Source organism: Panthera tigris, chromosome A1 (genome assembly GCF_018350195.1).
Source record: "Panthera tigris isolate Pti1 chromosome A1, P.tigris_Pti1_mat1.1, whole genome shotgun sequence".
NCBI classification, from domain to species: domain Eukaryota; kingdom Metazoa; phylum Chordata; class Mammalia; order Carnivora; family Felidae; genus Panthera; species Panthera tigris.
Window position 1 is genome coordinate 81232475 of NC_056660.1, and position 10903 is coordinate 81243377.

Consider the following 10903-nt stretch of genomic DNA (forward strand, 5'->3'; position numbering starts at 1 on the left):
GGGGGTTCAGCTTGGGGCAGGTGCCCCAGGGCAATGAGGCCCTGTGTGGGTCTCCACCCACACCGAAGATCCACTCTCCTGTCCCCAGAGTTACTCTGCAGGCACACCTACCACCGGCTTGGATCTGTTTCCCAACTGCGGCCCTAAGTCCCCAGGGCTTCAGATTCTCAACCGCATTTGAGGCGCACGCGCCAGGTACACATCCCGACACAGACGCTTCCGAGAGGGAACCCCTACTTCGCGGTCACAGCTGTGCGGTGGGTACAGACAGCGTCTTCCTGTCCCCGGCGTCCCCCGCACGCCCCGCCCCTGGGTTTGGGAGGCCAGGCCTCCCTCCCCGCCCTCTGTCCCAGCTTGGAGGCCGGGACTTTGCCCACCTTCCCAGCACGCCTGGAATGTCAACAGACCGTGTGACACAGGCCTCGCCATGGTGTCTGGGTCCCGCGGGCTGGCCCTCCTCTGCTCTCTGCTCGGCCTGCAGGCATCTCTGGCCGCAGGTATGTCAAGGTGTAGGGTCCCCTGTAAACGCTGTGTGAGGGGCTGCGGGAGGTTGGTGGCCACCTTTCTGGTGGGCATTCCTGTCCCCCTGGGGTGCTTGCTGGCGGCTCCCATGTGATCTGCACGCAGAGTCAGGGCTCGAGTGCGAAGGGGTATGTCCCCTCCCGTTCTTGGTTGGCCAGCGCCAGGGACAGGGTGGGGACCCTGGACTACACATTTCTGTGACTGCAGCCACCCTCCCTGCCACTACTGTGCCAACGGGCCTAGCTAGGAGGACAGCGGGACACTATAAGCTGTCCTCCTTGTGACATGTCACTACCGCGGGGTGGCCGTGGTGGAGACAGCAGACACTGCCCCCCCTCCCCCCCAAGCAGCCAGCCTGCGATGGCATGGGCGCCGGCCAGATTCCTGCAGGAGCCCAGGGGACAGCGCGGGCTCCTGGGAAAGACAGCGGGGTGGGAGGGCAGGAAGACGCGGAGGTGGCCAGATTCCCCTGGTAACCACCAGAGGTAACTGGTTCCCCGAGAGCTTTGGTTCACATCTGCTGCCCCCTGAGGGTCACCCAGGCAGGTCTCCGCCCGCCCCTCCGTTTGAGGGTTCCCTCGACCTCTCCCTCCAGACCAGGGGCTCCGCAGGAATACAGACGCGAGACACTGTCACTGTGAAGAACACATGGGGTCTCCCTCCACCTGGGCGCCCCGGGAGCTGCCCCTCCCCCTCCTGCTGCCCCATCCTCCCCTGCTGCTCACCTCTCTCAGTCACCCGCCCCCCCTCCCCAGGCCCCTGCGGCACCTTTATCCTAGCACTTTTGGTGAACGTCCTGGTGCAGGGACACAGCCCGTGGCCTTCTGATTATGGAAGTTGACTGGACGCTTTGCAACAGAGTAACTTTTAATCCCGAGAGTTCATTTTCTATGTAGGCTCCTCCCACAGCTACATAAGCATATGTATGTGCATATGTACATCTTATTTACAAAAGGGATTACACAGTATAGATTATCCTATCATCTTCTAGTTTCACTTAATATTGTATCTTCTTAAGCGTGTACTTCACGCGAACGAGGACACCTTCACGCAGTGGCTCTGCCTGCTGTCTCCAGGCTGTCCTTGTGGCCGGGTTCGAGTGGCCGCCTCTGAGGATGTCCTTGGGATAAATCCTACAAGTGAGGCGGCCGGGCCCGGAGCGACCCCCCACAGCCGCCGTGTTTCCCATTGCCATACTCGGAGGGACGCGAAGGTTCCGTGCGTCGGCGCCGTCTGGGCGTGGCCAGTGGCCAAGGGCTCACGGACGGTCCCTCAGTCTTCCTCACCCAGGAGGAGGCCCACGGCGTCCTGCGCAGGCACCGGCGCGCCAACTCGTTCCTGGAGGAACTGAGGTCCGGCTCCCTGGAGCGGGAGTGCGGGGAGGAGCGGTGCTCCTTTGAGGAGGCCCGGGAGATCTTCCAGAACGCCGAGAGGACGGTGAGTCCGCCCCCAGGGGGCGCCCTCCGCGCTGCCCGGCGTCGGTCGGTCTCCCTACTCGGCGGTCGAGGGCCCCGCGCACCGTGTCGGGGTCACGTTCCTACAAGAACGGCTCTCGGGGTCCCTGCAGCGCCCATGGACGGCGCCTCTCTGCGCGGGGCCCTCATTTCCAGCCGGAAAACGCGCTTTGAAAAGCAGGCCCCGGGGGTGCCCTGCCTTCCCATGGACGGTGCCCGCCCCCGACCCCCGTCCCCAAAGCGGCCCGAGCTCCGTGCAGGGGCTGCTGATGGAGCAGACGGCGGGGACGCTGGCCTGGGCCTCTCCCAGCAGCCGCCGCAGGCGCGGGCGGACACCTCCACGGCGGCTTCAGAGAGCAAACGTGTCGGGGCCGCTGCAGAGAGCCGCCCCACGGCTGTTTGCACGCTGGGAAAGGCGAGTGTCCACGCTGTCCTGCTCCACTCAGGGTGTGGCTATGAGGGGACAAACCCACACTTCTCCTCAAGGATCGTCTCACGCTCACAGGACACTCACCTCACACAGAACACTCGCCTCACACTCACAGGACACTCAGCTCACACTCACAGGACACACACTTTGTGTTCAAAGGACACCTGCCTCATTCTCACAGGACACATGCCTCACGCTCACAGGACACCTCACACCAAACAGGAAGTAGGACTATTTGAGGTGGAGACTCACATGACCTTTTCCAGGTACAATGAGGATGGACATTTCCTGCATTTGTGCCCCACTTGGGTTTTCAAGGCATTTCCCACAGTTGTCTTATTTTATTCTTAGAGTGATCCTGTGAGTTTCAGTTTGCTTGCCCAGAACATTCCTCAGGAATCCGATTATTGGAGCCTTTGCATCCATTAGCACCTTTTCTTCCTGTCGCCCTGTGTGGATGGTCCCCCATCACCAGAGAAGGAAACGGAGGCTCAGAGAGCACGTGTCTTGTCCCAGGGTCACATCTTGGAGGTGGCAGAAGTGGGGCAGAAACTCTGGAATTCTGAATCGGGACAGGGAAATTTGTGACCTCTGGTGGCCTTGGCCATCTGGGGTGGAGAGGCGGGATTAGGAAACACCCCCTCGCCCTGGGTGAACTCACCTCTTCTCCAGAGGAAAAGTCTGGCTTCCGGAGCCCACCACAAAGGGCACCAGGCCAGAAGCCCCCGGACCACCTCACTTCACCCCAAGTCCCCCGTTCATTCTGTGGGGAACACCGATATTTGTCAATGTGTGTCTCATGTGGCTTCCTCTTTGTCCCCTCAGAAGCAGTTCTGGGTTTCTTACAACGGTGAGTAGGTAAACGGCCCATTTCGCCCCTGGCCAGCCTCCCCCTCAGCTCCCTGACCCTGGGTCGCCCCTGCCCACCGGCCTCCCTCTCAGTGCTCTGACCCTAGGTCGCTTCACAGATGGGGACCAATGTGCCTCGAATCCGTGCCAGAACGGGGGTTCCTGTGAGGACCAGCTCCAGTCCTACATCTGCTTCTGCCTCGAAAATTTTGAGGGCCGGAACTGTGAGACAAGTGAGGACCCCACAGTTTGCGGGCAGAGCCCCCACAAGGCTGATGGGCATGGCCGGGCCAGGCGGGGGCTGGGCCCCAGGCCAGGTGGGAAATGGGCTCGGTGACCGTGAGACGCTTGGATCTGAGACCCTCGGGTGCTAATTCTTGATCGCCCCTTGTCTGCTTCTGGAAAATACAAACCCCTTGGGCTCCCAGTGCTGGGGAATTCGGATACACCTGGATGGGGCCCCGGGGAGGGCACGTTATCACTGCCCAGCATCCCACTGAGACAGTGAGTAAACTTCATCTTCCCTACTTGCTATTACAAAAGTGTGAACTATTTTTTCACCATTCTAATGTTAAAATACTGCGAGGTTGAGGGGTTCCTTGGGCCGTCTCAGGGTCAGTAATTGGCTGGGAGGACCCGTAGCACTCTCTGAAGGCCAACATACTCAAAGTTACGGTGGAAGGCTACAGATTAAAGTCAGCACGGAGACCAGTGTGAGCTTCCAGGTGTCCTCAAGCAGTGGGGTCTTACAGACAGTCTTCCTTTCTCCAAGAACAAGGTGTGACGAGACTTAGGGAGTATCACACTGAGCCTCCACGTCCAGGGGTCTTCTTGGGGCTCAGTCACGTACACATGGCTGACCTCCCACATGGCTGGCCTTAGTCTCCAGCCCCTCCAGAGGTCGAGGTGATACCCCACCATGAATCACATTGTTACACCATCCAGTGTGGCCAAAGGCCCCCAAGGAAACAACATTCTTATCAGACAGATGGAATTAAATTAAAAGTGTCCAACTTGATCAGCGAGGGTGTGGCGGTCACCTCCCAGGAGCTGAGGGCAAAGGCAAATCTCTCTTTGGGTAACTTCAATCTTTTGCCACATGTGTACACTCTGATACTCAAGGAGCTCTTGTGGGCCACAGCCACCTTCTGCTCTAAGCAAACCAGGGAGAGTAAAGGAAAGACTAAGGAAGAGGCTTCTTGCCAGTTATCTGGGGCTATAAAGCCTCAATGTCCTTGCCCAGCCCTTTATACTCAGGAACCCTGGTGTGAATCCCCCAGGACCTCTGATGCTCAGGAGCCCTGGTGTGAATCCCCCAGGAGCTTTGATGCTCAGGAGCCCTGGTGTGAATCCTCCAGGACCATGGTGCTCAGGAGCCCTGGTGTGACTTCACTTCCAGGCCAGGCCTTCCTGCTGGGGGCCCTCAATTGGCACAGAGAGCTAACCCCATCTCCCACATCCTAGCACTGCCCTTCAGAGAGGGTGAATGTTCCTTATCTCCATCTGTCCGAGCCAGTGGTCAGCCCCCGCCAGTTCACTGGGGCACCAAGTCCTGGCTATGGAACCATCTCATCTGCCTGGCCTCTTGCCAGCAGGTATCCAATTGCGGTGAACACTTTTACTGTCCCCAGGCCCTCCCCGGCTCCCACCGGCTGCTGGGAGGGGAGCACAGAGGCCCCATGTGTCAGCCCTATGTCCCAACTGGCTAAGCTGCTCAGACGTGAGACCGCACACAACCCCAGGTCACCCTTCCGGATCGATCCAGAGCAGGCTGGGACCTGGCTGTCTCTGCAGCCAACAGCTAAGCACCGTTTTCATGCAGAATGAGGGCTGGCTCTCCCTGACTAGCACAGGCCCCTCTCAGTCTGTGCCCTTCCTGTCCTCAGACAAGAAGGACCAGCTGATCTGTATGAACGAGAACGGAGGCTGTGAGCAGTACTGCAGCGACCATGCAGAGACCAGGCGCTCCTGCCGGTGCCACGAGGGGTACGCGCTCCAAGACGACGGGGTGTCCTGCGCTCCCACAGGTAACGGTCCTCAGGGGCCAGCTCTGGGGGCTGTGCTCTGTTTTGTGCCCAACGAGCAGCCACCCATTCCTGTATGGCTGACAGATGACAAGGGTGAGTACCACTCACTGAACACCTACTACACGCTCACCACGCCTAGCCCACTCGAGAACAGGCCACAGCAGGAGCCGCTCCAGAGTGGCTGGTCCACCTGCCTGTCCAAGGCAGGTCCAGAGGAGCCGAGGGAGGCCCTGCCTGCCCCACCGCTGTCCTGTGGGGCACCCCATGGCCACACGTGGGGTCTGCGCTGACTGTGGCACAGTCTGGATGCCACGTCTTTTTTTAAAAGGAGAGCACTTTGAGGAAAATGTAAATTTTCCCCAACCCGGTCTCGAACTAACACAGTCCCAGCAGCTCAGGTGCCCAGGCCTGTCTGTCCAGAGTGAAGTGGGCCCCGCTTCACTTCAGGCTGAGCCTGAAGCTCAGCCCCCACCTCTAAGCGGTGTCTCCGGGCCCTGGGACTTTACTGCGGAAATGAGAGGAGCCAGGTGAAAGTGCTGTGGCCCAAGGTCTGGTCAGCCTTTAGACAAGCGTCCACCTCCTCAGGCAGCACGTCGCTCCCCTGGGGCGACTGGCAGAACCCAGTTTCAACAGGGAGGCCCTCTGTCCCTGCAGAAGCAGCTCCCACAGGGGTGGGCCTGCCCTGCCAAGGGCGTGCCTGCAGGCCGTGGAGCCCGTCCCTCAGCAGCTGTCCCTCCAGCACGGACCCCACGGCCTGACGACCTGTTTCCCACAGTGGAGTATCCGTGTGGAAGAATGCCTGTTCTGGAAAAGAGAAATGGCCGCGACCCCCAAGGCCGAATTGTGGGTGGCAAGGTGTGCCCCAAAGGAGAGTGTCCCTGGCAGGTGAGGCTCCAGGGCCCCTGGAGGGAAAGCGGGAGGTCGGCTGCGGGACCCCGGCCCCTCGTCACCTTCCAATTTGCTCCGAAGCCCACGCCTGCGCGCTCACCTCCATCCGTCAGTCCGGGTGTCAGCACCCCCAGCGGCACCTGCCTTCTGGCTCTCCCCTCCCATCTCTTCCCGTCTCCTCCTCGGGGCTGCTGCCTCTCTCCCCTCCACAGATGGGGGAGTCCAGGCCACCGGCGGCAGATGGCAAAGGCAGGATTTGAACCCGCCACTATCTGCCCCTGGAAATGGAGGCAGGGCAGGCTGTCCCTGCACGTGCTCAGGTGTGTGGGGCAGCCTGTGAGCCTGGTCCCTGTTGGAAATGCAGAGCCTCAGGCCCCCAGACCCACTGGGCCAAAATCCACCTCTCACAAGAGCAGCACGCGTGCACTCGGGTTTCAGAGCCGGACCCAGTGGTCCTCCGGGCCCTGCACGTGGACACCCGAGTTGGACTGTTCAGAGTTGTAACCACACAAGAGCCTTGGAAGGGATGATGGTGGCTCACCAGTCCCCCTGGGCCTGACTCCGAGTCGGGGCAGCCCCAGTCTTCCAGCTTTGCTGCCATTTGGCCGCGTGCAGACCAGAAGCGGCATTTTTGGCTGAGCCGGTGGCCCCTCCCACCGGCCCGGCCCTGCCCCATCCCACCTGCCACAGGTGGGAGCAGGCGGTCGGGGCCTGCGTGGCACCTGTGCGGTTCCAGGCCCACTCCTCAGCTGGCAGGACCCGGGGTTTTGGTGTTCCGAGGATAACGTAAGCTAGACGTGTCCTAGAGGGACTGGTGTGTTCGCCAGAGTGCCCAGAACTGGCAGTGTGTGCGGCAGAGGGACCGCACGGGTGGGTCTCTGTTGTTTACAGCAGACAGCACCTGGGAGGGCTCTGTGCAGGGGGAGGGGCTGCAGCATGCATGCGGCCCCAGGTCCTCAACCCCAGGAGAGAGGTGGGGAAACTGAGGTCCACTGAGATTCAGGCTCCAATCCGGCCAAACCACTACCCCAGGCCTCCTCTCGTGGCTGCAGCTGCAGAGCCAACATCAGCTCCTTCCGCCTGCCTGCGGTGGGAAAACCACTGCAGGGAAAAGGCCTGCACCCAAGCTGCACTCAGGACCCGCTCAGCACCCTCCTTGCTTTTAGGGAGAAGAAAAGGAAGCATTTATGGGGCCCGCTGTGCACCAAGAATTGTGCCCGGTGCCGCAGCACATGCCCTCTTTCCCCCCACCCCACTTGACCCGTCTTTGTGGACCAGTCTTTGCCAGCTCCTGCTGGTGGTGCCAGGGATGCGCAGGGGAACTGGCACCCACGCCCCGTGGTCGGGCCAGTACCCACAAGCCCCCTGTTGCCTTAGCTGGCTGGGGAGACAGGCCACGAGGGCCCTGGGTGCACGGGAAAGGCGCTCCCCATGGAGGGGTGACGCGAACTCTGCTGTGCCCGGCCAGGCTGCACTGAAGCTGGACGGCGTGCTGATGTGTGGGGGCGCCTTGCTCGACGCTGCCTGGGTGGTCTCTGCAGCCCACTGCTTCGACAGAATCAGGAACTGGGAGAACCTGACGGTGGTGCTGGGTGAGTTTTGTGGCTCCTCCACCTGCTGAGCGTGGCTTGTGAGCAAGACCTGCCACGAGACGAGTGCCTCCAAACAGAGAAGTGGGCAATGTCCAGGCAGACCCCGGTGCCGCAGGGTCCCACTGTGGCCACGGCCCCCCGGCCTCTCCACCCACGGAAAGTCACGGAGGTGATGCTCTGCTCTACTCCCTTCTCACTTGGGCCAAGAGCCCCAGGGTTGCCTGGTGGGTGATGGGACGCCGAGCGCCCCCAGGGAGGATCTGGGAAGAACTGGGGGATCCACCACCCCTCCTCACGTGCCCTCAGCACCCCCAGATTCACCCTGATTCACACTCCACGCGGAGCCCTGCGGTGGCTGCCTGGGGTTGCCGCTCCGGCCAGCCTGGGACGGAACACAGGGCCCCTTCTGCCCCAGAAGCAGGCTGAGGGGCGGGGTATGAGCGGTGCCGGTACCCCACAGGCGAGCACGACCTCCGCAAGGAGGAGGGCGAGGAGCAGGAGCGGCACGTCGCCCAGATCATCATCCCCGACAAGTACATCCCCCGCAAGACGAACCATGACATCGCCCTGCTGCGCCTGCGGACGCCTGTGGCCTTCACCAACCACGTCGTGCCCCTGTGTCTGCCTGAGAAGGCCTTCTCTGAGAGGACGCTGGCCTTCATCCGCTTCTCCACCGTCAGTGGCTGGGGCCAGCTGCTGGACAGGGGCATCACGGCCCTTGAGCTCATGGCCATCGATGTGCCCCGGGTGATGACCCAGGACTGCCAGGAGCAGTCACACAGGAAGGCGGGCTCTCCAGCAATCACTGAGAACATGTTCTGCGCCGGCTACCTGGACGGGAGCAAGGATGCCTGCAAGGGGGACAGCGGGGGCCCGCACGCCACCAGGTTCCAGGGCACCTGGTACCTGACGGGGATTGTCAGCTGGGGGGAGGGCTGTGCGGCTGAAGGTCACTTCGGGGTGTACACCAGGGTCTCCCAGTACATCGAGTGGCTGCGCAGGCTCATGAGCCAGAGCCCAACCTCGGGAGGCTTCCTCCGGGCCCCGCTGCCCTAGCCTCAGTGCAGGGCCACCCTAATAAAGCTGCCACTCGTCCCTGCTCTGTTCCAGAAACATCCTGCACTTCTGGAGTGGGGGAAGGGGGTGCAAAACAGGCTGAGCAGGATGTGCCTGGGAGCACCGATGTGCCTGCCAGGGAGGGGATGCACTGTTTCCCAGGGGACCATGCTCCCCTGACCGCCGTTGTGGTGGTGCGTGTACACGTCGGCATGCATACATTGGTGCCTACACATCGGCACGCACACACCTGCATCCACACATCGGCGTGCTCACACTTGCATGCTCACATCGGCACACACACCTGTGTCCACACATTGGCGTGCTCACACTTGCGTGCTCACATCTTTACGTTCCATTCCTGTCTCCTTACACAAGCATGTTGCCCTCATTTCACGTACACGGGAAGCATCATCCATTCATCCTGGGGACTATCCTTCCAGATCTTTCTGTGTACGTAGCTTTGACCATAAAATGTGAGGCTGTCACCCTCCATACGGCGTTTGCCACTGGCCCACCCATGAGCACACCTCTGGAGCGCCCTCCTGCCACCCTGGAGCGCCCGTCCTCACCCTGTTGAGGCCCTGCTTGTCCTGGAGGCACAATTTCTCTCACACTCACAGCACCCCGGAGATGGGCCTTCCTCCACCGAGGCTGTTTTCCAAAACCAAGAGCATGTGGGCGGGTTTTGGAGGCTGTGGTTCCCCAAACCCTACAGAACCAGGCATCCTCTTCCCGCCAAGGTCCCAGTCAACAACGGTCCTCAACGAGGGTCCCAGGGAAGCCCTGCCTGAGAGCCACCAGCTTCCTCAGTCCTGCCGCATCAGTGGGACCGGGGAAGGACCCAGTGAATGACATTTTTATCAGGTCCCTCAGGTGATCGTGGGGCCCGCTCGGCCTAAAGCCACACAGGCCACGGAGGAGGGAGAAACAAGCCATCTGGTGGGGGAGGGAGATGACACAGAAGTGGGGCCCCCCTAAACACGGCAAGGCAGGTAAGGGCCCTGCCCCCCACCAGACACATCCGCAGGTGGAGGGGGCAGACTGGTTGCCCCAAGCCTGGAACGCCAACGGTGCTCCACACGGGTGCATTTGGCGCCGGACTTGCTGGGCTGAGGGATCAAGCCGTATTTAGTGTAGAGTGAACCCAGGCCACCTGGTTTTGTCCAAGTGTCCTGGGACATGCCCGTTCCTTAAACGGCATCCTTGGACAGAGATGGTCCGGCCAAAGAGATTGCCCCTGGAGCCGGACGTGCTCACCATCTGGGCCTTTGCACAAGAGGTTCACTGGCAGCCCAGCCGGCCGCCAGCCGGGGTCTCAGCAAGCGGACGGCTGTGCACCTAAGGAGACCCACCAGTGGGCGAGTGCGGCCCGCCTCCTACTCCCGGCCAAGCCACCTCCCACCCTGTGCCATGGCTCCTTGTCTTCGAAACAGGGGCCTCGGTGCTGGTGACCAGGATGGTCTGGAGCACATAAGATGGCCCTGGGAGGGCCCCGCTGTGTCATGGGCAGTAAAGCCGGTGTGCAAGCCTCTGGCGTCCTCCCCACAGCTCGGGCTGCAGGTGCTGAGGGGAGTTTCCTGTGTGCAGAATCCAGGAGCTGCCAGGAGCCCCGCACCTGGAGCACAGGAGGTGGCTGGCCCCATTTCCTGGAGAGGAAAGAGGAGGATGGGTTGGCACACTCGGGCTTCTCTGGCTGTCAGGGGGAGACACCACCCCTGCCCGGTAGAGCTGCCATGGCATGGGCACCCGGTGACATCGGGACAGCCCCTAAGGGCTAACACGGCCTATGCACCCACAGGCTCCCACGTTACCCCCAGCACCGGGTGCCAGAGATGGGAGGGGCTCACCCAGGACCTGGTCTCCCCCACATGCTGAACACACCCAGAGACAACACCACACACAAAGAGGCCGGCGAGACAGGCCCAGGGCACCCCCTGTCCCCAAGGGCCAGGCTCTGCATGTCACACCGGCCACCCTGTGGATGACCAGCCAGAGCAGAAGACTTTTGGGACATCACTGCCGCATTCTGTGAGGGGTTGTTAAGCACCCACCGTGTGCCACACACCCCTGCAGCAAAAAGCA

The 10903-nt window shown here is 61.4% G+C and overlaps 1 protein-coding gene across 1 annotated transcript; it reads left to right on the top strand.

Annotated features, from left to right (window-relative positions):
- Window positions 1-405: 405 nt before the first annotated feature.
- On the top strand, window positions 406-8856 carry F7 (coagulation factor VII). The gene is made up of 8 exons (XM_015544451.2): window positions 406-497; window positions 1799-1959; window positions 3232-3256; window positions 3375-3488; window positions 5142-5282; window positions 6058-6167; window positions 7639-7762; window positions 8223-8856. The coding sequence occupies exons 1-8, from the start codon at window positions 428-430 to the stop codon at window positions 8816-8818; spliced, it is 1341 nt and encodes a 446-aa protein (XP_015399937.1). The 5' UTR covers window positions 406-427; the 3' UTR covers window positions 8819-8856.
- The last annotated feature ends 2047 nt before the right edge of the window (window positions 8857-10903 follow it).

Bases quoted from the DNA above. Each gene is read 5' to 3' on its own strand.
- F7 (XM_015544451.2), top strand. From the start codon at position 428: ATGGTGTCTGGGTCCCGCGGGCTGGCCCTCCTCTGCTCTCTGCTCGGC. The intron at 6,168-7,638 runs GTGAGGCTCCAG...GTGCCCGGCCAG, and splicing joins AAGGAGAGTGTCCCTGGCAG to GCTGCACTGAAGCTGGACGG. The intron at 7,763-8,222 runs GTGAGTTTTGTG...GGTACCCCACAG, and splicing joins GAACCTGACGGTGGTGCTGG to GCGAGCACGACCTCCGCAAG.